Here is a 26149-nt window from a genome sequence, read left to right as displayed (position 1 = left end):
CACATAACTAGAATACAATCCAAATATGAAATATTTCCTATATTTTAATATAAGCAAAGAAAATACAAGGTGTGACTGAGTACACATCTACCAGCTAAATCAGGAATGGTTTCATTATGAAATCAAAAGTCACACACCTCAAGCAGGCTGACACCGTATCTCAAGGCTGCCGCTGCTCAGCTATAACATGTACCCAGCACACAACTGGTGGATAGGGGAGCTGAAGCAGCTCTGTTTGAGAGACAATGGCCGTAATACACCTAGTAGGGCCACATTCTCAGGGTCACACCAAAACACCAAGTGAGGAAAACAAAAAGGACTCAAGGCAGTAGAAATAATTCTCCAAATCAGCAGCAGAAAATAAAGGCAAAGTAGGAGAAAGAGCAAGATCACGACCAATCTTAGGTAAAAGCATGTCCTATTAACGGCCATATTTGGTTTATTTCGGGGACTCAGACTAAATTGAATAAGGATGCTTTATCGTGTGGATGTTTTAAGATGACACACAACGTAACTGAGCAGAGGAGTGTTTCTTAATTTGTCAATATTACATGTAACATTAATGATTACATACTGTAACTTGTTCAACTGACTTCAATACCATTAGTAGTTGAAGAGTTTTCTAATCACTGTACTTGGTAAAATCAGGCAGTTGGGGTTAAAATGTTTCCATCTGTTTATGCTAACTAAGCAAGCACTCAATTGATTTGGGAACACAAAGGGATTTATTTGTAGAGGTTAAATCTCTACTCTTCACCCTTCTGGCACCACTCAGGTTAAGTTGGGGAGCTGTCCTAAACTTTCAGCAAATCCCAATTCCAACACTAACTGATAGAACTGAGTGAACCAGAATCGTAGAGGCGGTCTCTGCATTCGCCAGCCTTGGGTTCCAGCAAAGGTGATAAAAACCCCTTACACACTACTACAAACCGCAGACATAAGGGGCATCTACTAACCAGTCTGGTCAGCTCTCCTACCAACATGAGCTAGTTGGAACTGGCCAAACTGTATTCTTCTTTCCCCAATAGGCACAGAGTGATTAAAGAAGACTGTAATGCCTTCTTGTGCTCAAAATTTAAAATACAGGAATTCTCTAAAGGGAGAAGAATCTGAATATTTGTAAGAGAATGGCTACTAAAAGCCCCATTAAGACCCTCTCTAAACATTTCCCATTTAAATGGAGAGGCAAATAGCCCCCACTGACATTTATATTTAGAATGGGCTGGGAGAGAGGAAGAGCCCACATTTGAAGGCTGAAGGTCTCTGACATAACCATACATAAATCATTTCAGAGTGAAGCTGTCACAGTGCATCTTCTGCTCTGCCCTTTAAATGGATTGGACCCCAACATCGCATTCTCCTCAGAGTAGGGAGTGGGGGTGGGAGTTTCATGGAGAACAAAGAAGTCACCACTTCCTTTATCCCACTAAAGACAGATGTAGTAAAAATATCTGCATTGTAACATTCACCTACTTTAAAATTCCGAACTGCAAACAGGTAGACTGAATGATCAGGTCTGAAAATCCCTTAATCTACACAAAGATGTATCTATTGAAAAAAACAAAAAATGAAACATGGAAATGAATCTATTAAAGAAAGGCTAAATGTGTGATTGATTGCCTTCACATGTGCTTTCATTTATAAAGCTCCATTTATTCAGTGATTGCATTTATAAAGAAAATCTGGATAACAGGGGCAGTTCTAATTTTTTTCATCTACCAAGTCACTGTTTCAAATAAAAAAAAAAATAAGACTTATGGTAACTGAAGAGCACACAATTCACATTTAAAAAAAAAAAATGCCAGCTATTTTATCCTTTCAGTGTGGTTAGCAAGGCTCCTTTGTGTCTACAAATTTCCCTGGGTGGTGCTGTTGCCAAGAAATTCTAATTCATGACAAGGTTTTCTGCAAACTGGGGACAGAGGCAAACCTGCGGATGCGGGGACCCTACACTTTGCTTTGTCTTTCTGGCTGAGACAGCACCTGGCTGGTCCAGCCTATAGAAGGCAGTGCAAAGGCAAGATCGCCATACAGAGGGAGAAGCAATGCAGCTCACAGATCAAACCCCATCCCTTGCACCATGAGGCTGTTCTTGGAAGGCAACCATTTTTGTAGGTTGGCCCCTAGAGATGCCTCATACCAAAGGCCCTTGTAAAAGTGTTTCAGGGTGTCTGAAACCAAGATGAAATTGCAGTGTTATGGGGATGCTTTAGTTCTTACAGTAGCCAAGTATGCCATTAGTTTAAAACAATGGGGAAATGGAGGAGGAGGGAGGAATGTTCTATGATTTATTTATTTGTTTCCAGTAGCAGTGGAAAATTTTCTCTGAGCAAAAGGAAGGCCTGAAACTGACCCCATCTGCCAATTATGAATCAGCATTAACAACAAGCATAATTCCATAAGAGTTTTCAAGTAAACATACCATGCTTCTCAACGGCATGAAACACAGCTAAGTGCAAATAAGACAGAACATCGTTACTTAACCTGCACTTACGGAATAGCAGGCCGAGTATAAAGAATATATCCAAATTCTAAAAGTCTTTGTAGCTTCCTGAAGAAAAACAACCAGGAATAGTATATCAAATCCTTTTTATTTTCCAAATCAGTAGTTGATCCAGAAAAATCATGATTTCTATTTGTAACAAAACTCATGAATGGCTCTTCCTTTATCCATCCTCAAGTGGTACTCTATAAGCTACTCCAGCTTCTGTCCTACCTTTGACTTTTTCCTACTTTTACTCAGACAGCTCTTGGAAAATTTCCTGCAAGTTTCCAAAGAGCTTAAGGCTGGTAGCTTTAAGACTTGTGCGTCAGCTGAATTCCATAAAATAATAGACCACATAAGCACTGTGTAATTTACAGTTATGTGACAGGCAGAGATGATGTTACTGGGGCCAAGTGCTTGAGTATGCAGTCAGAGCCCAGGAATGGAGGGCAGTTAATATAGGATATCTGTCTAGATTTTAACATTACACCATTTTAACATTACACCAGTGATGATGTGGAGCTGTATGTGGATGAGTTGGAGCTGTATGTGGATAAGACATCACTGCTTGAAAACTCAATGTCAAAATGATGACCCCCACGACAGAAGGGCCATCACAGCATCAGTGACTATTAAGCAGGACAATTATCCCAGACCATACGTTTAAAATAAAATCCCCAAATAGTCCATCCTCGATTTTCAAATGCACAGATGTTTTGGGATTTATCATCCAAGCCACTCTTCCTCTACAAATGAAATCAGATTATTGGAATCTCTGTATTTTGCTCATCTCCTCAAGGACAGGTACACTGTTCACTCTCAGAAGAACATCTAATAATTGCTCCTTATTTGACCTCTAAAATCTGATTACTCCAGAGCATGAGGAAACTTCCTCCTGCCTGGGGTTCTTTGTAGCAACCTTCTTGAGCCTTTTTGAGCAAAGGGCTCAAAATTTCACCATCTGATGGTCAGCGTGGAACCAACAGTTGCATATAACCATCCCCCTCCTTACACTCAGAAGGCGGGGGGGAGGGGGGGCAGGGAGAGGGAGGAAGGAAAAGATAGAGGTTGGAGGTTTTGCCATCAGTATGAACTCAGAGTCAGAGTCACCTTTATATAGAGCAGTCGTGACTACAGATTCCAGAGCAGAAAGCTCCTTGGAGTGATCTCTTATTTTTATTTTGGAGTGCTTCCCCACAAGTTATGTTTCAGTAGGGACTATGTGCAAGCCCCTGAAATAGCTTGGCAAAGCATTTTAAGGTGAAGGTAGTTGGCAGTTGGAGAGAGCTCAGGCAAGAAATAAGGAGAGAGGTACAGGGGGGTGAAAATTCCTTTGCCTGCAGATAGAAACTAAGCTAGAGGTTCCTTGAAAAGGGAGAGATGGAGGTGGGGGGGGGGCGGAGGAGGGCAGGAAAAGCTGAGAAAGCTTCTGAGGAAACAATAGATCTAATACACCCCTAAATCACCAAACCAGTGATGTTTCTTTGCAGATCTAGACTTTCTCCTGGATGGTCTAACCAGATCTAGAAAAGCAGGTTTCCTCTGGAGGGGCCTTCCCCAAAAGCAGGCTTTACTACTGTGAAAACTTGAACCAAAACAAAGTTGTGTGATTCATCAGGAGGGAACGTTGTAACAAATAAAGCCAACTTTCTTCTCTCCAACCCCCCTTAATAGTTAGTCACAAACAAGAGCTGCCTTAGGCAGGCTGAGTAAAATCAACAGATTCCCTTCCCTAACCTGTCTAGACAGTTGTTAATACCCAACCATTCGACACCAGTGGGCTGACAGTGTGAAATGAAGGCTATTTCAGAAAATGAAATTCTGGCAACATTTCAGTTTAATTAGCATGTGAAATAAAAAGAGGAAAAAGATCTAGTGAAACCCTTCATAGGACAGTTTTGCTAAAGATGGGGTTGGGGGGGCGGGAGAAGGAAGCACTGAAGAAATGCCTTATCCTAAAAACGTGTGAACAGTGTATGCATTTAGAGAGAGCCAAAATCAAAGGAATCTGCCAGCATCTTTGGACAGGAATGCATATGTGGACACACAGACACCTGGAGGAAAACTCGCAGCCTCTAATCAGGGTAGAGCAGCAACTAGTAACAATGGTATAGTCAGAGGATTAGCTTTGCCACTCGGATGGTTATACCAAAAGCCAAACCTTACTCGGGAAAGCAGCAACTGTTACATCCAAGCCTCAAGCTGGCAAATCTCGCTTTGGATCCCGGCAGAGGAAATTTAGCCGTTCATTAGCCTTAACAAGCTGCTGTCACCGAGCAGAGAAGTTACATGAGCAGCCACACACCAAGCCTCTCACAGCCCTCTACAAGGGCAAGCGGGTATCTCCAAGATGGACTGTGCAAGTTCACACTTTTGATGTGCAAATATGGACTGTTTTCTTGGACTTTCCTTGGTGCACATTGTAGAATTTTTAAAGAATACTCATGTCCCTCCACCTCCCACCCACCATATTTCCTGCAGAATGTCCCCTCAGCAGCTCCTAATCCTTGCTGACAAAACCATTATTTCCACAGCAGATCTAGCACTTTCCACTGACCAGCACTTTCTTTATTCCCCTTGACAAAGCCCAGTGAACTTGTCACCAGCCCCACTTTGCCCCCACTGGGACCGCTAGCCAACTTGGCATTGGTGCCCTTCAGCATCCTAGGAGTTTCTTAACTAGTCCTCTAAGACAAAGTCAGAGGCATGGAAGCACACATCACCCTTTGTCAGAGATTGTGTTATCTAACTGGAGAGGGACCCAAAAAAGAGAGAGAGAGAGAAACAAGGACACACATGGAGGGTGTTTTCTTTCTGGAAGCAGTGCATCGGGAAAACCTACAATGCACGGTCAGCATTAGGTAGATACATCTTCCCGTCCTCCTCCTAGATATCCTTGAGTATCTTTTGTCACTGGGCTCCTCTCGCTGCACCTTCAAATCTCAAAATCAAGTTCCTATTCTTTATTGACATTCGCTAATTACTGGGAAAACACTCTGCTTTGCTCCTGCGCCCCCCCCCCCCACCGCCCACCCCGCATCTGACGGTCGTCAGCACCAGTTGAAAGAGATGAACCTGATTTAAGGTACCAAGTAGGTAGAGGTCGTGCATGTAGGGACGCGGTATTCTGTCAGCGATGGCTCGTAAAGCCCCAAACCACCTTCCCACTCTGCTCTTCCGAACCCCAGAAGTTAGGCAGGTCTTTGCTGGGGGACTGTGAGCCCGACAACGTGTGCGCAAGGATGTGTGCTGGTGACTGAAACGCAGGCAGCTCGACCAGCTGCTCAGCTCGGCACACTAAGGGGTTAGGGGGTGGGTGGAGAGGTAAACGCAGATGACTGTTTCCGAAAACATTTTAAACAACAAACAGTCAAAAAGGGGGGGAAAAATAAAACAAACAGAATTTTCAAACCCGAAGCCCACACCAACGCAGCCCCTGCGTCTCCGCCGCCACCACACGATTTACACAAGTAATTTAAATCATTCACCTGCTGCCAGGTCTCCTCCAGGGATGGCAAAGCTGAGAAGTAGCCGGTGTCGTGGACAAGTTGTAGCTCCTGGAATATACTATAACTAGCCAACACGTCCATGCTGCTGCTGCCGGGCAAAACGGGAGGAGAAACCCTCCCCCGAACACAGTTGGGTCTGTTTGTTTGTCAGTCTGTCTGGCTCACCCCCCAAGAAGGCAGACATCCAGTGGCCCTTTTGTTTTGTTTTGTTTCAGTCAACTAAAAAGGAAAAAAAAAATCAATGCAGGAGAGAGGGAGAGAGGAGGTGAGAGAGAAGAGAGTGAGTGGGGTGGATGGAGAGAGGCATCCAGCGTGTACAGTGCAGACGGCTGCCAGGAAAAGGGGACTTCTCCACGGGAGTAACAATTCCCTTCCAGGGCTCTAATCACTCCAGCTCGTGGATCAGGAAGGGGGATGCAAACTCACTGACACGAAGCTGCCATCTATTTCTGCAGCGCTGTTCGCTCCTAATGCAATCTTTGCTCTTTATTTTGGGAGGTTGCATTTTTTTTTTCTCTCGCGATCGCTTCTCTCCCCCCCACCTTCCTCTCCCTCCCCACCCCCACCCATCCTTGGTAGTTTGTAGTCTCTTCCCCCCTCCTCCTTTTCTCCTCCTCCTGCTCTTCCCCCTCCCTAAACTCCCTCCCTCCGCCCGACTCTCCGCGCAGCCGTGGGATCTCGGAGGAGGGCGTCCATTAAGCCGCGTGTGACCATGTAAGGTAAACAGGGGGCTCATGAAGTCACTGAGGACCAATGGAGAGCGCAGAGCAGGGCCCAGGGCGGGGCTTGGGCCTGGCGGCGAGCGTGGATTGGCGCACTGTGGATCTCCCTGCTGCCTTACAAGGCGGTGCGAGACGAGCTATTTTTAGAGAGCTATATAAGGGGGCTGAGGCGGCCGCGCGGCTGCTCGGGAGCGCGAACGCGAGGGATGGGGAGGGCTGCGGTGACACTCGCGCTGGCTCCCGGGACGCCGAGGCTGCCGGGCTCGGGCCGGCTTCCGACCCTCGCCTTGGTGGCTGGCGGAGCTCCGGGCTTCCGGAGCCTGCGCCCCTCGGAGGGAAGGGGGTCGCGTGTCGCCGTTCTGGCGTGGTCGCGGCCAGTCGAGGTGAAAGTCCAGAATGCGGGGTTAGGATGCCTCCTGGAGGAGGAGCGGGGCTGGAGACCCGCGGAGAATCCCCCGGCCCGGGGCGGAATGACACGTCTCACTCCGCCTCCATCCTAGGCACGGGGGCGGGGAGCCGCGCGGGTGAGGCCGTGCAAGGATGGTCCTCGCTTACTAAAAAATAAACCGAAAAAGAAAAATGCACCAAAAGTCCCTTCACAAATTCCCCACAGGCTGCCAGGGCGCAGAGCAGAAGCGCCAGAGGAGGAAGTGCCATACAATGGCACAGAACAAAGGGGAGCAGCGCGGAGACAGCCGCTTGCGCCCGCCTCCCGCGCACTGAGCGCGTCCCCGCCCCGCTGCTCGCGCGCCCGTGCGCGCCGCCGCCGCCCTTTCCTTCGGACCCGGAGCTGGCTATGGGGCCGGGAGTCCGGCTCCCGGTTAGAGTTGACTGAAAGGGGACGTTTCGCTTGAGTACGTGTGAAAGAGAATGGAGGGAGCCCGGTGGACGTGGGGCGCAGGCGGGGGCCGGCAGCTTGCTAAGAGGCTTAAACGTGAGGCTCCCCACGTGGCTTCAGGAGAAGTATCTGACCAGAGGAGGAATCGTGTTGTATTCTGGAGCTGGCATATAGGGATCTGTAGACAGAGTACTGTGGTGATAACCCTGCTCAATGCACGTTGTTAGGGTGGACCAATTGTTTGCTTGACCTTAAATGGTTAGTATGGTTCAAGCTTCCTCAAAATGCACTGAGTCGAACTTCCACTTTTGGAATGATTGTCGAATTCAGCACTTACTCAGATATGAGAAACTGAGTTTTTGCTAAGGGATATTAAACAGGAATTACTGGGGATTGAGAAGTCTATTTACTTTTTGGTATATGAAATTCTGTTGGCCAGATCTACAGCTACATTGTGTAATTGATGCATTTACTGTGGTGTATATGCATGGAATGTTGCAAGGACCTTGGTGCATTTAGTATTTATACATATTAGTGGTGCTAGGTGATAAATGGTATAAAAAGGTTAAGTCATACATAAATAAAGTGATATTGTGATAGCACATATGCGTGTTAATGCCAGTATGAGAAGGCCACTCTGTCTCTCTTTGAAAAGTGGAATGTATCTTTCCCAGAAGTAGAAAACCACTTAAAGCCATCACATCCCAATTAATGCATTAACTTGATCATTATGGTCCTTGGTGCTGCCACTTACTAGCTGTGTGACTTTGAGCAACTTACTACTTCAGATCCTCTGCCTACCCATCTCAAATAGAAATAGTGGTATCTGTCTTGCCTGATTGTTATGAAGAGTCAAAATAAAGTTTGTAACTCAGATGCTGGCCATCATTACCTCCTGGCTTTAGCTAAGTAAACAAAATAGTATCTGAACTAATCAGACCCATGGGGGGACATACCACAGTCTTAGAGAAGAAGGGGAGGTAGAAGCCCCTTGCCAATTTGTAATAATGTTTCCCCCATGCGGTCCCCATTGTGTGTGGAGATGGAGAGGTGGCTATTGAGAAGCACTGGAGCAGAAGACGAGTTCATGGGGAAGTAAAGGGAAGGAGAGGAACTCAGATACAGGAAACTGGAGAGGCAAAAGGCAAGACCAAAGCATATAATGTGATGTTTGAGACTCAAGTGAGCTTAATTTTTGTTTTTGTATTACACTGTTACCAACTTTGAACAAAATATGACATACCTGTTAACTCGTAAATTTGAAAATTTTATAAATAATAGTAAATATTAAGCACTTTGAATATACTGGGCTGTATGGGCACATAAATGTTTTTTATGCAATGTCTTATTTCATCCTCATGACAACCCTGAGGTAGGTATTTTAATTATCTTCAACTTTACAGATGAAGATACCCAGTCTTGGAAGTATTAAGTTGGTCAAAGTCACACAACTAAGAAGCAATTGTGTGGGGCTCAAGTCTGGGCGCATCTGACTTTCAAGACTGCGTTGCATATGGGGCACTCTGTGTGGTAAAAGACAGAGTTTCTTGGTTTTAAGTCAAGATTTGTTTACAAAAATGGCTCGGGTGCGGAGAAGGAAGGGGGTCTTCCATTGAGGTTTTCCTGGTGTAAATATCAGCCATTCAATGGAGAAATTCAACAAAATTTTATAATGTAAATCCTGAAAACCTCACTATGACTTGTTTCAAAACTTTATAGAATATTTTAGAATTCATTCTCAGAGATTCGTGTAACAAGATGCTCTTAAAGGTGCATTTTCAATATTCATCATATTTACCTACTTTTTATAGCCTAGAGATTCTAGGTTCACATTGCAAAACACATGCAAAGAATCAATGTACAAAATAATCAACAAATAAAGGTCACAATGGAACTTTAGCAATTAAACACACCAAAAATAAACCGCACTGCTGTAATTGCTGCATACTGCATGCCTTCTCAGTACCCAGCATTTTACACATGTTCACGTCTGCTCTTCACCACAATCATGTGAGGGAGCTATTATTGCTTCACTTTCACAGATGAAGATACCAAAGTTCACAGAGGGCACATAATTTGCCCATTACCATATATTGGTTACGCGGCAGAAGCAGATTCAAATATAGGTCTGACTCCAAGTTGACTCCAAAGTCTGTGTCCTCTACACATGTTACTTTAAAAGACACTAATATTACTTTTAATAATATTACCCTTTGGAAGCGATCCTATAGAAAACATCTGTGAGTATATGTTACCTCCCCCACACAAGAATTAAGAAATGAGGATATTTTATGAACAAAATAGTAAAATTGTAATATGTAAATAGACACAATTGAGACATTGGACTGTTACTATTAGAGAAGTTCTCCATCAGTACAGGAAGTCCTTATTAGCCTGTGTGATTAGCATTAGTAAAGCCACCTTAAAGGAAATCTGCTTAAAACGGACCAAATTTCAGAGCAATTAGTGGAAAAAGGTTTGCTGGGGACTTTTTTTGAAAATAAAACTCAATATTATTAAAATATATTCTATCCTAATATTGAACAAAACTTTTGTTGTAAGTACAACTATGTTCTAATTATAGAATGAATAAGAAAGTTATTGTTGGCTTAATTTTTTCTACAAAAAGCGAAGCACCTTACAACATGCTTTATTTCATATTTGACTTTGACACTATAATGAAAAAGAGGGTCATTTTTGTAAAATGTTTGAGGGTTTCATCAGTTTACCCAAGGGTCTCAATTAATTCTTTAATATTCAAAGTAGTCTCTCCTTCTCCTCTAAAGTATCAATATAGTCGTCATCGCTGTTGACTTTACCTTCATTTGTTTGTTTAAGTCTATAGATTCTCATTTGCCAGTTGCTTTACCAACTTCACTCTCATCGACATCATGAAATCCTATACCTTTTCCCACATTTGCAATTTTACTTTGCAAGGAATAAAATATATTTGCATTATATTTAAATATTTACCACCATAGGGAGTCGGGGAAGGGAGCCTGGAGTTTAAAAGAGATGTATGAATGGGGGACTAATTTATAAGTGGTCATATCATTAATAAGTACTTTCACGTACTAATGACCTTTACTTCCTTTCACAGTCTTACTATAGTGGACGAAAGTGTGAACTTTGGGAGCATGCTTTGGTTCTATCAGAAAACAATGTCAGAGAAGGGGAGGTTGGTAAACAAGACTGTGAGAGACATGAATCTGGAAGAAAATATATGTGGCGATGTATACAATGACATACGTACATACATACAACTAGAGAGTGTTTAATAATTGAAGAAAAAGATGGCCGCTTCATCAGGGCTCTCGTGTCCTGGATAAAATATTCCTCGAGAATACACATCTTCTTTTGTTCTCATTCTGTACTCAGTTCATATTTTGGCTTCCCACTTGTTCTGCCTACAAGGAAAGAATGTGCTAGTTACAACCACAGGAGCCTGGTGGTCTTCGTGACAGTTCTGGTCATTATTGTCAACACAAAGAAATTTTAGTTATAATTGTGTTCCTTGTACATTTAGTTAGCGTAGGTCTCGCTCCCTGGGTGTGTTCAGTTTTGAGACTCTGACATATTGAGGTTTCTAGACATACGATGAAGGAAAAAAAGACCTCTTGGTCTTGGTGTTTGCACCAAAAGCTCTTGGCAGATAGCCTGCTGATCTCCAGAAAACATCTCAATCTTGCCATTGACTTTTCAGAATTCTATGGGAATGTTATAGTTTAATAAAAACATTTATTTTTAAATAAAATGTTAAAGCCAACCCTAAATGTTGAATTTTGCATCGTAGTGAGTCATACAAAAGGAGTTAAAGTGGGGGCCTGGGGTGCATTGCTGGTCATGGGCATGTTGCTCTGACTCAAGTAGTCTATTGCTTAACAAGATTTGACTTCCTATAAGGATAAAGGTAAAGAATTCAGCAAAAGTTCACTATCAGGAATGTCCTGCCCAGATCTTGGAATGTTGGACATTCAATGTCATTGTGACCCGTAGCGCATAATTCCATAATGCCTATGGAGATTAGTATCTGTAGTCACTTTTCCAACTTGAGCTACCAGCACTTAGAAAGTGCCAGTACCCTCTAATGAAGAACAAAATCATCATCTAAATCCAGTCATTAACATATATTGTGCCAGATATTCAGTCATTCAGCATGTATTGCACAAAGCATTTGGTCATGTAACATATGTTATGCAAGTGCATAGGTTGAAAATAGAATGATAAACATACAGTACCAGTGTCAGTAGTACTATACCTCTGAAGTGAGGAAAGGCATTCGACGTATCTAGTCCAAACTTCACAGATTCCCTGCTTCCTTCTGCAACATTTCTTCAAGGAGATGCCTAGTTTCTCAAATGATGGGCAAATCCCAGCAGTACGTATGTGTGTGTTATGTGCCATGGAGTCGGCTCTGACTCCTGGTGACCCTATGAATGAGTGATATCCACAATGTCCTGTCCACAGCAGCCCTACTTAGCTCCTATAAACTCATGCTTATGGCTTCTTTCATGGAGTCAATCCATCTCATATTTGTGTGCTCCTTTCCTGCTGTCTGTTTTTCTCAGCTTGATTGTCTTTCCCAATGAACTCTGCCTTCTCATGATGTGCCCATAGTAGGACAGCTTCAGTTTTGTCAGTTTTGCCTCCAGTGATGTTTCAGGCTTAATTTGCTCTAGGACCCAATAAACTGCTACAACTGAGCCTAGCTGGCTAATTTTCTCCATCTAAGAATAGCATCATAAGCTAGCTATTCAGGGAGTTCTGGACAAAGATTTTGGGAAAGAGGCTAGTAGAAAATGAGAAAAGACTTAAATAATAAAAAGAATTCCTTTGGCTATGAAATGATAGAAATGCCAAGATAGTTGTGAAGCTAGTGAAAAATTAAGTTGCTAATGTTTGGGGGATTATCACCCTTTGCAGTGTGTGAGGCATAGTTTGTAGGATTGTGTGATGTTTCATCTGTAGCATCTTTTTCTTGTGACATGTTGAATACAGCACAGCATTACTATTAATGCATTAAGTATCACTGTCAATGTCTTATCAGAATATTATTTTTCTTTTAAACATGGTACATAGTTAATGGGATTTAACAGCAGAATGCATCTCAGATTTTATAATGGAAATCAATGGGAGAATAAGATTGATTTGATAGAAAATCTCTGCACTTCAAACTTTGCTGACAGTGACCATTCTTTAAGTGAAGGATACGTATTCCACAAGTGCCCAATGATGAGTTTTTATGTGTATGATAGATCTGGGTAGTTTGGAAGACTTATAATGTCAGCAGCAGTTTTTTGCTGATCAGTTGCTCATTTGAATTTCACTGAATTTTCTTTACCCAAAGGATGCTTATGTGAAAGCTTAGAAGAGTCAGCTGAGTCAGTTATTAATACTGGTTACTGTTCTTCTCAAGAGTAAGGGAGACCAACTTTCCCTTTATGCAATCTAAATGCAGAAAAAATGCTTCAGCGTCCACCTCAGAATACTTCAAAACTCTCTTCCAGCTCTCATCTCTCCCTACTGCTTTGCAATGCTCAAAAATTGTTCTAAGTGAATGTAGTCATGTTTTACACAGGGTTGTTTCATTTTGGCTACTATCAAGCTGGGCCCCGCATGCTCTTCTGCTTTACTTCAGTGTTGGTCATTACCTGGGAAACTAGGGAAATCCCATATGATGAAGGCCAAAAGGCAATATAACTCAGAGAGGCTCCCTCCCTCCACCCTGTTTGTTCAAATGTAAAATTCTACCCAGCTCTCTCTGTGCCACAAATGAATCTGTTCTTGCTTTTCTGCAATATTGATTCTTGATCTTTGAGAGGTCTATGTTAAACCCATACCTATATCACTTTTACTCTTTCCACATATTTATGTGTATCATCTTCCTTTTGAGATTATAAATTCATAGGGAACATTTGTTTGACCACTCTATAGGGAATCTAATATCTTTTATGGTACACATAAACTTTTATTAAACCAACTTAAAAAAGAGCAAACAAAATATTTTTAGTAAAATTTAAAAATAATATTACTCTTTTTTCAGTATTGTCTGGACATGGTATTGTTTGTGTTGGCTCCTATTAGGTTGGCCTGAACAAGAGAAAAAAACAGTATTATCTCAAATGATGTCAAATGTGATTGAAGGAAAATAGAAAATCTAAGGCCCCTAGCAAAAATCTCTGTAATTAAAATTGCCAAATTCTACATAAAGTATATGAGAGACATTGCCTTGTCAAAGAACTCACTTTACAGAATGATTAAGAGATAATATATTTTTAAAAATAAAATACTTCTCAGTCTGTCGGGAAACAGCCACTGTTAACATTTGTTACATTTTAAGAGACTGTAATCTTGAATATTGTAACATTTCACAAAGTGATGTAATAACAGACTTTTCTGGGAACTAGTAACAACATTAGCAAAAAGAAAGCTGGAGAACAAAAATTTGTTAAAATGAGTTTATCTAATGCTGTCCTGGGGTAAAGGATGTCTTGATGCTAAAATAACAGGATAGAAAGAGATCTACTTTAGTAGCTTGAAAGTATTTGGCAAACTTGAATTTCTCCTTTCTGATTTGTCTTTACCATAGCAACCTTCTGATCTGTAATTTCATCTTCTGAGGGCACTTATTTGTATGAGATTGGCCTTTGTAAACATGTGTACCAATTTTTATTTATTTACACACTTGTTTCTTATTCTAGTTCCAGAGGGAAAGTATGAATAAAGACAATAAAATACAGGAATGATAATACAGAAAACTATTAGCATTTAATACAAGACAGAAGTCAAGTATGAAAGGTAAGGGAAGAAGAAATATCATTATCGTTCCAGCTGTGTCTCTCATCAAACACTGATCAAGCTATGTTATTACTTATAAATTAGTTTCTTGTAAATTTGCTTCATGTGAACCAATACTCCTGGAACACAGAATCTCACCTTTGTGAACTTAATCATTTTATTTTTAAACTGGCAAAACTTAGCTTCATTTTTCTCGGTTCTGGCGGCCCCACTAAGATATGCCCAGGTCGTCTCATTTAAAGCTATATAATTTCATATACTCAACTCAACAATTTTTGAGCACCTATTCTGTCAAGCAGTGGGTTGGGGACAGGGGCTATAAGAATAAATGAGATATGATTCTTGCCCTTCTGGAACTGACATGTTAACTGAAAAGAGATTTAAATAAAAGGTAATATGGTAATATGGCAGACTAGATTATTGGAACAGACTCCCTCTATATAAAAAAACCAAAATGCTAGGATATAAGCATTGATGAGCTGACAATATAATAAGAATGATTGGGCTAAAATATAAGTGAAAGCGAGATTCAGCATTGTTTCTGGCAGTGAGCATTGTTAAACTCAATATTCCCAGCATTGGCTGTATATCGGAAAGAGTTTTAAAAATGCCATTGGGTGACATGCGCTTCCAGCAAAGGTGCTAGCAGATGCTGGATGAATCTTACCTTCACCCGGAGAACTAGAAAATCTAGACAAAATATAAAAACTTCATGAAGAAAGTATTGAAGAAGTAATGATTCAGCAAGAACTTGCCAAGCCTAGATCCTGGAGAAAAAGGAAGCCCAAAGAAATAAGCCAAAAAATTAGCATGATTTTTTTCCCACCGAAGTAATTACCAAAGAAAAAGCTGAGAGGCTATGAAGATGATCAGCAAACACAGCTGAAATGGAAGATAAGCAAAGTTTTCAGTAATTCAAAGGCTGGGGTATAAATATTGGAGTTTAGAGTCCACCAGGCAGTTGAAGGAGGGAAAGTGTGGAGAGCAGAAAGAGACTATGCCTTCCTTACCAGGACTGAAATCTGACTTTGAGATACTGCAATACCAGATTAGAGTAGGTTGATCTGTCCTTAGTCACACTGCCTTCAAAAGAAAAGAGTAAATCCTCTCTGTAAAAAGATAATCCAGAACCTTGAACCAACTCTACAATGTCCAACACCCATTTAAAAACAAATAGGCATAAAAAAGGTAAAACTTCCCCCAAACCAAAATTAAAAAACAAACAAACAAACATAATAGAAAGAGACCCATAAGAAATCTATATATTGTTGTTATCAGACATACACTTTAAAATAACTATCACTAGTATAATCAGGAAATTCAATGACAAGATGGAGACTTTCAGCATAAAACTAGAGATTATAATAAAAGAGTAAAATTAAAATGTGAAACTAGAAATTACAACTGAAAATAAAAATGTAATGGAACAGTTTGTGATGGTTAATTTTATGTGTCAACTTGACTGGATCACATGGCACCCAGATATTAGCTAACTGTTATTTCTGGGTGTGTCTGTGAGAGTATTTCAAGATAAAATTAGCACTTGAATCAGTGGACTCAGTAAAGTAGTTTTGTCCTCCTCATGGTGGATGGCATCATCTAATCCCTTGAAGGCCTGCAGAGAAGAAAAAGATGGGAAAAGGAAGAATTTGGTCCTTCTTGCCTGATTGCTTGAGCTGGGACATCAGTTTTCTCCTGGCCTACACACTCCTCGTTCTTAGGCCCTCAGACCCAGCCTGGAATCTACAACATTGTCTCTCCTGGTTTTCAGGGCCTCAGGCTTGGACGGAATCACACCACTTGCTTTCCTGGGGCTCCAGCTTGCCCATCGTGGGAGTTCACAGCCTCTCTAATTGCATGAGCCAATTCCTTAAAATAAATCTCTTCATATATTCACATATAGCTCCATATCCTATTGATCCCGTTTCTCTAGAGAACCCTGACTAACAATAGTTTAACAATAGATTAGACACAGATGAAGGGAGAATTAGAAGTTGGTTAGAAGAAAATATTCAAGCAAAAGCATGGGGATGCAAATGGGACAAGATGAAATGTTCTCTTGTGTATATAATTGGATTCCATAAAAGAAAAAAGGGAGAATAGGACAGAAGCAATATTTGAAGGGATAATGACTGAGATTTTCCAAAACTGAGTAAAAGATCAAAAGTCATAGACTACAAAGAGCTATAAGTTCCCAAAATGGATAAATACAACAAACTTTTTTCTAAGCAATTCATGGAAAATTGCTGACAACCAAAGAGAAAAGCTGAAAAGCATTTAAGGTAAGAGATATTTTACCTTCAAGAGTACAAGACTAAGACTGAATTCTTCATTTTCAGCAGGAACATTGGAAGCAGAAGACAATGGAATGACATTCAAAGTGCTGAAAGAAAATAACTTCCCATTTAGATGTCTGTACCCAGTGAAAATGTTTTCAAAAACTGTTGGGAGCAGATCCACTCTAGAGTAATACTAAGGAGAGTTCATCAGTCAGAAGGATAATGGCACTAGAGAAGCTGGCGGCAGGGGGCGGGGGGAATAAATATAAATATTGATTCTATAAAGCAATAATAATAAGGTGAATGAGGTTTTAAATTATGGAATTAAAATAGCACAAAAGTAGGGAAGTAAATGGACTTGAAATATTCTAATGCCCTCGAATTCTTCCACGGCATGGAAAAATTACAATTGTATATTAGACCTCGAAAAATCAAAGAGCAATGTTGTAATATCTAAGGTAAGTCATTTAAGAATATTAAATAAGAAGCTAATAAAGGGGGAGGAATAAAATTGTTAGTCTAGTAAAGGATGTCTACCTAATTGTCAAATATAAAATATGGCGCTTATAGTCTATAGAAAACGTATTTTCCACTGCATGTAGAACATTTAGCAAAATACCAAATTAGAGTATATATAGTAGCAGTGACCCCTGAGAGCTTGTTAGAAATGCAGAAAGGCAAGCCACACCCTCGACCTACTGAACTGCAATATACAGTTTAAAAAAATCCCCAGGCGATTTGTGTGCACGTAAAGTTTGAGAAGCATTCTTTTGGCCAAGGGCTCATGATCTCTTTCTTAACTTATTTTAAAGCCTAGAGCCAATTCCATCTGGCCGCACCCACCTACCTGACTGCTATTTACTCTGAGATAATGGGGTTATTTCCTGTGGTGTCACTTCCACTTCATCAATTAGTAGTTCTTCTTGGTAAGAATTAGATTTAGAGGAACTGCTGTTCCCCCTTCACTTCCTCTAACTTCTAAGAGAAGTCTATTTGGTTCCAACTTTCCTTCATTCCCAAATCATAAAAGCGGAAATATTTCCTGTTTCATTATCCTTTTACATCTGAATAGACTATCATATTTTCAAAGGTACTTTCATATCTGCTATTTTACTTGGTTAGTCCTGACAACAGTTCAATGATGTATCTTGCATCAAAATGCTAGGAGCTTTGGGGTGGCTTCACAGTGTAGTTGTTAGCACGTCTGCTTTACACATAAAAGGTCCTGGGTTCCTGCCCCAGGTGGGGTCACAGACCATACCCCAGGTGCGCTGGGCCCCCCAGGTGTTCTGGGCCGGGTACACGCTGCTAGCTACGAGCACATGAAAGGAGACACCCCACTTTCAGAGATCCAGTTCTTAAGGGGAGACAGCAACATCCGTAGGTCAGGGGTCGGGGCGGGGGAGAGGAATTAAAGAGGGGGGAAAAATGCTGAGAGCTTAGATTAATATTCCCATTTGTCAGATAAAAAAGTTGAGGCTTAGAGGTTAAAGCAACCTGTGCAAAACCATAAAGCAAGTAGTGGCAATATCACTGCTAGTATCCAGACCCCTTGAATTCTTTCCACTGCATAACTTTATCTCCAAAGTATTATGTCAAATCTCTGTGTGGTATTAGAGGGCGAGTTACCCATCCTGGCACCACTTACCAACCATAAACGCTTTCTCCCCATGTGAAAAATGCTCTTGGTTATCTACTTAATATCCAATATCCTTTTTAAATTTGCTACTAGAATCCTAATGCTTTGGTTGAAATATGTTCAGCTACATATATACTTGCCCAGCCTCCAGTTAGGGGTGGCCAGAGGCACAGTCCTGGCCAATAAAATATAAATAGAAATCTTGCGGGATGTATTAGTTTGCTAGGGCTGCTGTGACAAAGTATCACAAATCAGGTAGCTTAAACAACAGAAATATATCTATCTGTCTCACAGCTCTGGAGGCTAAAAGTCTGAAATCAAAATGTTGGCAAGGTTGTTTCTTGCCGAGGGCTATGAAAGAAGGATCTGTCTCAGGTATCTCTCCTTGGCTTATAGGTGGCTCTCTTCCTGGTCACATGGCTTTCACCCTATTTGCATGTCTCTGGGTTCAAATTTCCCTTTTTCATAAAGACATCAGACATATTGGGTTAGGACCCATCCTAATGACTTCATTTTAACTTAGCTACCTCTGTAAAGACTCTATCTCCAAATAAGTTCACATTCTGAGGTACTGGGGGTTAGGAGCCCAACATATTTGGTGGGGGGAATACAATGGGCGGTAATACCAGGATGAGTGGTCACAACATGGGGGGAATGTGAGTTTCTGGAGAAGCTTTTGCTTTCCTCATGAAAGGAGAGAGCCACTGTATACCATCCTTCCACTGTCCCTCCCTTCTGCCTTCTATACTGTCTTAGTAGCTGGAGATGCTGGGTCTTCTTGAGATTATGAGGGAAAGACCAAGAGAACTAAGGAGTTGAACCAACATTAGGAACTACCTGACTCTTCATAGCTTGTTACATGAGAAAAATTTACCCTATGCCAAAAGTCCCATAGTTGGATTTCTTGTTCCTTTTAGCCAAACACATTCTTAATGTATCACCATTTTCAAAAATTAAAAAAAAAAATGAAAACCTGGCTTTACAGGATTCTATTAAAGTATACCAGTTAACCTAGGGTAAAAGTGCTAGTTATCATCAGGCTACATATATACATGATTTAGAATGAGAATGGTAGAGAATGGTGTTGGATGAATTAAATAATGACATTTTGAAAATAACTTCTAAGAAAATATGTATGTTGGAGGCTGTCTACCAACTGCCATCACACTCCACTTTGTTACTAGTTCTTGAAGGTGACTGGTGTCTTCCGGCCCCCAATGCTGTTCTTGACAAACCAATAAAAAGGGTCCTGTTGCTATTCCTAGCATTTATATTGAGACTCCGGGGCGAGCAAATGAAGTCATGACTTGTTACGCTCAACAGTGGAAATTTTAGCAAGTCCCTCCGTGTACTTTTTGACAACTAAACATGAGATCATCTCTGCAGTTTAAATTTATAGTCTTAAGTGCACCTCCGTTCCCTTTCACATACCCCATGTCCCGCAATGATCTCTTTTGGAATTCTTTGAGAAGCCCAAGTCTAACAACAGGTGGCTGTTGTGTCTCCAGATACTGTGAGTGTGAAAGAAAGCCAATGAGCCAGGCAGGATGTCCTCCAGACAGGATAGGGACTAAGGTAAGGCAGGAGAGACATCTTCGGAACGAAACGTAAGGAGGTTCTCGCTCTCATCTCCCTGCAGTGTAGGGCTCAGCATTTGCAGTACCTGAGGCTGCCACTTCGCCTTCACCCTGGGCGCTTCTCCTGCCTCCCAGGGAGAATGATCTCTAATGATACTCTCATCACCTTGAATTTTTTCCAATTGCTACATGTCTACTTCTTTATGAATTTCACTTGAATACTTTAACCATAATCCTAATAAGAACACATTAACAGAAAAAGAGAATTTTCTTTTCCTTATAGCCAGGTGTTTAATTTTTACAGTGATAACTCTAAATGAGTGAATATCTATATACTCAAACTGTGTAGAAATTTTACACATATATATATATAATACTCATTAAGAAACTCTGCAACCGAGGCATCCATATCTCACTTTGTAGATGAGACCAAGATAGATTATTGTCTGGCCTCCAGCCCCACAGAAGACAGGGCCACCTAGAGGAGTCCATCTCACTCCAAGTCTACACTGGCTGCCTGCATCCTGCTCTCTCTTCAGGTCTCAAAATCCCTGCTTTTAAAGCTTTTCTTATTTTAATTTCCTATTTCACCACAAATTCTACCTCTTTATCTCCTGCTCAGATCTTTGTTATTTAACTAAAAGATTTTATCATCTTTGCTTTGCTTTTGCGGTTTCTTTCTCTTTTCCAGCTTAAAAAAAAAAAATCATTGAGTTTCAGAGTAGATCAGTATGTCAAGTTTTCTCAAAACATTCTTTAAAGCCATTTCTAACTTAAATGCCTAGAGGGCAGTTAAATCGGGCCACTAGGTAAGAAAGCAGGACGGCTCTACACACTTAGAGAAGATGAGGAGGGAGAAAATGGAAAGGAAAAATCTTATTAGGTTTTGTAGGTCAGGGAAATCCTTTCTAGCCTGGATTTTTAAAGCTTCTGAATTTTAATTGAAAGTATTTCTCCAGGGTATTTACTTTAACATGACTGTGCACTCTCAAAAAAATATTCCCTATCCATATTAGAAAAATATTACAAATTCCAGGAAGACAAGATTGCATTAGAAGGAAGAATTTGATGATATGCCCTTTCTGCTTTGGACAGTAACCGTGAAATTGCTGGCAACCATGAAAGCTGCCAGACTTCTACTGAGCTTCTATCTCTGCTGAGAAAAACCTAATGCTCGTGGGTATGACACATAACTATATGTACCTACTAGGAATCACCATTAATGCTATTTAAAAAGTGAGCAATATTTCTTTCAAGATTTATAACCATTCACACCAGAAAATAACCCCAGATTAGACAGTAAAAAGATTGGTTTTAACATATTTGGGGGTTATTGTTAGAAAGGTATAAAAATTAATGAACAAAACTTGAAGTTACTCTGATTTCCAGTTTTGGCCTCAATTGCAAAATATTGCTTATTCTTGGTACAGTTCACACACTCACACACACACACTCCAAAAGATAGAAATTCTCAATCTTTTTCTTATAGAAAAGGCAAAATTAATTGATAGCTAAGTGTCATTACTTTTTCTTAATTCGTGTGTACATCTTTGCCCAAACCAGAAATTATTCTTTCTGTACATAGATGTAATACTATAATTATAACTGTCATTATTAGTAATAATGTAGATTATAATAATACACTTGTTTAAATAGCACTTTTTGTCTTTCTGCCTGTGTGCGTGTGTGTGTGTGTGTGTGTGTGTGTGTGTGTGTGTATTACATTATATCTTCCCATCTTCATTATGTTCCTATAAAGAAGGTCACTTATTTCTGATTTAGAGATGGAAAAATCAGGGCACAGCAAAGGAAGATGACAAAACGTGAGCTCATGAAAGATTGGTCCATCGACTTGCTTCGAATTATTTAGCTCTCTTTAAAGATGGAAAATGGAGTATAATACATAAGAAAGAGTTTTCAATTGAAAGAGTACTTCATCATTAGAACATGTTTCCAAATTAGCAATCTTCCTTTCCAAGCGCCTGCAAACGTAGTACAGAAGTTGAGTACTTTGAATGGTTTCGAAGCTGACCCACCTGAGCCAGAATGTTAACTGGACAGCCTTTTAAGGTCTCTGAGTGAATTCTTGTGAAGTTATGACTAAGTGGTCATGCCTTGACTGCTTCACCCACTTCTTACTCACATTTTCCCCACACTTTGCTGGTGAGGAATCACTTGGGCCCCGCCCTGGAAACATATTTTCCCACGGAATTTCAGAGCCTTCGCTGCAACTCTGTTGCAACATCCTCACTTGACCCTGTGCTCCCTGCTGTGTCTCTTCCAAAGGACCCCAAGCTAGAAGTGGTCTCAGTGCTGACGAAGGATACTCAGTCCATCCGTCAGCCATCCGTTCCCATCTTCTGTTTTGGTAGAGGTGGCACTTCTCTCCAGGTTGCTACCTGATTCATAGAAGCCACACACCCCCCCTTCTCCAGCTCTGGTTCTGTTCTGCAATTCTTGGGGATCTTGGCAGCCACAGGAGGCTCAGAGATAATAGTATATGGGCATAGCCATAACCTCCACTGGCAGCATTTAGAATATAGGATGATTCAGCCCAGCCATGAAATGAGAAGGTGGATGGGTATGGAGATGGAAGGGCAACAACCACCACTGTCTGCAACCTGTGAGATGACTAATCTCACACGTTAGCAGTGGCACAAATCAATTGAATACGCAGGCTATCTGGGTTCTAATTCTAACTTAGGTACTATCTTTGCCTAATTTTTTACCTTTAGACTTAACAACTTTTTTTTTTGGTAAACAACTATGCATCAGGCACACATTCCCTACTTTATATATAGTATTTCTATCATACAGTTATTGATTTTTGGTCATCTAGTATCCCGAACTGACTGCTTTAGTAACCCTATTCCGATTTTCCTCTGAAAACTACTTCTTCTCCAGTCACAGCCCAAGAGTTTCAGAATGAAGTTGATCCCTTTTCAGCTCCAGGGGTGAAGCATGAAAACTAAGTTGGACCCATCCACATTTCATACATCCTTAAACTGTGAGGATGTTTCAGGGGTGGGCAGCCAATCAGAGTGAATCTCAGAAATTCCCTAGAGGCTATTTGACGAGACTTGCTCTACCTTATTGATCTGAATATTGGGGGTGTCATGCTAGGAGCCTAAAGCCACAGAGACACACCATGTAGAACCTAAGAATGGGCTAGCCCAGAGGAAGTAAGGGCACAGAACCAGGAAATGGATCCTGGCAGCCCTGTTGAGGACTGAATCACACCGACCTGAAGTTATACCTATTCCTACACTATTAGTAATAAAATCCCTTTCTAGCTTAAGCTAGTTCGAGTTGGGTCCTCTGTCACAATTTTAATAAAAAATCCACTAACTAGACACTATCTCATTTTTACTCACTGCTTAAATTTGCATAAAAATTGGCTGCACTCATACACTGCATTGTTGTGAAGAGCAAATGAGATAATGCATAAAAGGGAAATTTTAAGAGTATAAACAGAAATATGAAAGATTGTTGCTATTCTACCATAAAGGTAAGCCCCTCTTGCTATTTCCTCTCTTCAATCATGATATTTAAAATCTGATTCCTGTGAAAAAATGGTTCAAACTGTGATTTATAAAAGACCCAGCTCATTAAAGTTTTCCTGGCTGGATTTCTCTTTCATTCCTTTTGGAATTGAGCTAAATAGAACATAATACCAAGTGAACAAGCCTCTTACCTTAAATTCTTGCCATTCTCTGACATCCCACCTCTTGACATCAAGTTCTATCAAATAATACCTTAATGTTCGTTTAGTCCATTCATTGCTTGACACATCTATTGCCACTATCTTAAACAAGATTCTCACTATTTCTTATGTGAATTGCTGAAATTAGATTGTGGTATTAGATTGAGGAAGAAAACACAGGAGGAGTTTTAGGTTTTGTTGGAATATTGGTTATATATTTGGGGCATGACCCCCAAACTTCATGGCCCAATAAAACAACAAACATTTATTTCATAGTTTCTGTGGCATGAGTTTCAAGAGTGGCTTAGTTAGATGATTCTGAGTCAGGGTCTCTCATGAGGTTACAGTCAAGATGTTGGTGAGGGCTGCAGTCATATGAAGGCTTGACCAGGGCTGAAGATCTGCTTCTGGTCTGGCTTACTTACATTCCTCGCAAGTTAGTTCTGGTTGTTGGTAGGAGGTGTCTTCCAGGCCACAATCTTCTCCATAGGGCTATTGAGTGTCCTCATGATGAATGCAGGCTTCTCCTAGGGCAAATGATCCAAGAGAAAGCATAAGAAAATCCACAGTATATTTGATAACTAAGTCTCGGAAAGCACTCTTCATTTCTACAATGTTCTTTTGGTTGCTCGGGTCAACCCTATCTAATGGGGAAGGGGTACACGAGGGTGCAAAAACCAGGAGGCAGGGATCATGGGGCCTGGCTACCACTATTAGGGACAATGAAAATAAACTTCAGTTTGGGGTGTTCGGTTTTGAACTTAAAGTACTTATGTAATATCAAGGTGGAGATGGACAGGAGAGCACCGGATTTATGGGTTGTGTTTCAGAAGAGGCATGTGCACTGGGAGTCATCAGTATGAAGATGGCAGCTGAAGACATGGCAGTGAATAAGATCACCCAGAAAGGGTGAGAAGACCACAAAGAACTGAATCACCAATGTCAGGATGGATGGAGAAAGAGGAGACTGGACAGAAGACTGCAAAAAAATCAACTAGAGAGGAGGAAGGAAAGCCAAGATAGAGCAATATCAAAACCACAGGAGCTTCAAGGAAGAAAAATCTCTCTAACTTCCCATCGAACGCTAAAATTCTATGATCCCAGTTATAGTTGTACTGATATAGGGTTTTGCTAAGAGAATTACATAATTGAAATAGAACAAGAAAAATCTAAAGGTCTTTGGGAGTCAATGCCTAACAGATTAGTTAAATTTCTCATTATCTTTGTGAATACAAAACGAAGAATTCTTTTGTTTCATTTTTGATGGAGGTAATGGATTGTTTGTTTTGCTTTACAAGTTGAATATTTTCTTTCTCTATACATTCTGTCCATAGGTTTCCTGAAATTATTTCCTGGTCATTAAAAGAATGCTCATTTTTATCTGGAATACCAAACTTGGTTATCGATTTCTTGTATTCTCCTATCTCTGGAAGCAGCAATCATTACATTATATTTTCTACAATTTTGAGGGATCTGGAATCTCTAGACCACCTTCGTGGTCTATGACATCATAGTGTATCACAGTTTGTAAAAATTCTGTCAGGCTCATGATTTTGGGTTGATTGGTTGGTGCTTTAGTCATCTGTAGTCACAAGAATAAATCTTTAGGAAACATACTTTTAATAAAAATATGACCTAGCAATGAATACATTATTTTATTTGTTTTGCTTTTGAAAGACTTCAGGTTGGATCTGCATGGTTTAGAGATTTGTTTTGTTTTGTTTAGGACTATTTTAGTAAACCTATGATCTATTTATCCTGCACCTGATCAAATATATTTGCTCTGACCCATTTCATAGGTACCTGTTTACTTTCCAGCGAGAAAAAGTGCTTGGTCAGCCAAAGAAAATAGTGCAAATGTTAGCAAGAGAATCTTGTGACAGCTTAGCAAACCACTTGTATTTTGACTCTTTTCTCTATATTCTGAAGAGTTCAAGTTCAGGTCCCTTCAAGGGGAATTGAATCAGGAGGAAAATAAACTAAATTTATGTTACCATATAAATTGAATTGTTTCCATGAAAATGAAACCTACAAATAGGATTAAAACTTGCATTCCTAAATACCTCATAAGAGTAATTGATAGTACTTATGTCCCCAATTTTCTTTTCTCTCCTTCTCTCATTACAGAAAAGGCACAGGAAACATTTCATTCATTTCTGGACTATAGCCACCTCTGGCATAGAAAGCAATAGACTTTATTTAACAGCTACACAATAAAGCATTTCACAATAGTGTATAAAGACAGTCCTGGCCAAAAAAAGCTACGGTCCAGTATGAATTTAGCTGTAGCTTAGCTGAGATGCTGTTGGGTTGGCTGTGCAGCCATCACCTTAGGGAATGCCACTATTTATGGGTTGAATTGTGTCCCCACTAAATTCATATATTAAAGTCCTAACTCCTAGTATCTCATAATGACTGTATTTGAAGAGAGCGTCTTTAAAGAGGTAAGTGAAAGTTAAAATGAAGTCACCAGGGTGAATCCTAATCCCATATGACTGATCTGTCCTTATATATGTCTTTATAATATCGTGTCTTTATAAGAAGAGGAGGTTAGAACACAGACACACACAGATGAAAGAAAGACTATGTGAAGACACAG

General features: G+C 40.6%; 1 protein-coding gene and 1 long non-coding RNA gene across 5 annotated transcripts in view; one reads left to right on the top strand and one right to left on the bottom strand.

The window, feature by feature from the left end:
* Positions 1-6541, bottom strand: part of KLF7 (Kruppel like factor 7) — an 80229-nt gene extending 73688 nt beyond the window's left edge. Inside the window, exons 1-2 of one of the 3 annotated variants that reach the window (XM_011369663.2) lie at positions 6421-6541; positions 5974-6213 (exon numbers count right to left, since the gene is read on the bottom strand). In XM_011369663.2, the coding sequence (XP_011367965.1) occupies positions 5974-6075 (102 nt within the window). In that variant the 5' untranslated portion in view covers positions 6076-6213; positions 6421-6541. Of the gene's footprint in view, positions 1-5973 lie in introns of all 3 variants that reach the window. The other 2 variants (XM_011369664.2, XM_011369666.2) reach the window with 2 other exon arrangements.
* Positions 6542-6609: 68 nt separating this feature from the next.
* The window catches only part of LOC111745329, a 51694-nt gene continuing 32154 nt past the window's right edge, over positions 6610-26149 (top strand). For both annotated transcript variants that reach the window (XR_002782597.1, XR_002782596.1), the window contains exon 1: positions 6610-6713. This is a non-coding gene — a long non-coding RNA (uncharacterized LOC111745329). The remainder of the gene's footprint in view (positions 6714-26149) is intronic.

The sequence above is a fragment of the Pteropus vampyrus genome, unplaced genomic scaffold (assembly GCF_000151845.1).
Source record: "Pteropus vampyrus isolate Shadow unplaced genomic scaffold, Pvam_2.0 Scaffold152, whole genome shotgun sequence".
Taxonomy (NCBI): Eukaryota; Metazoa; Chordata; class Mammalia; order Chiroptera; family Pteropodidae; genus Pteropus; species Pteropus vampyrus.
This window is presented reverse-complemented; position numbering and strand designations above follow the sequence as displayed.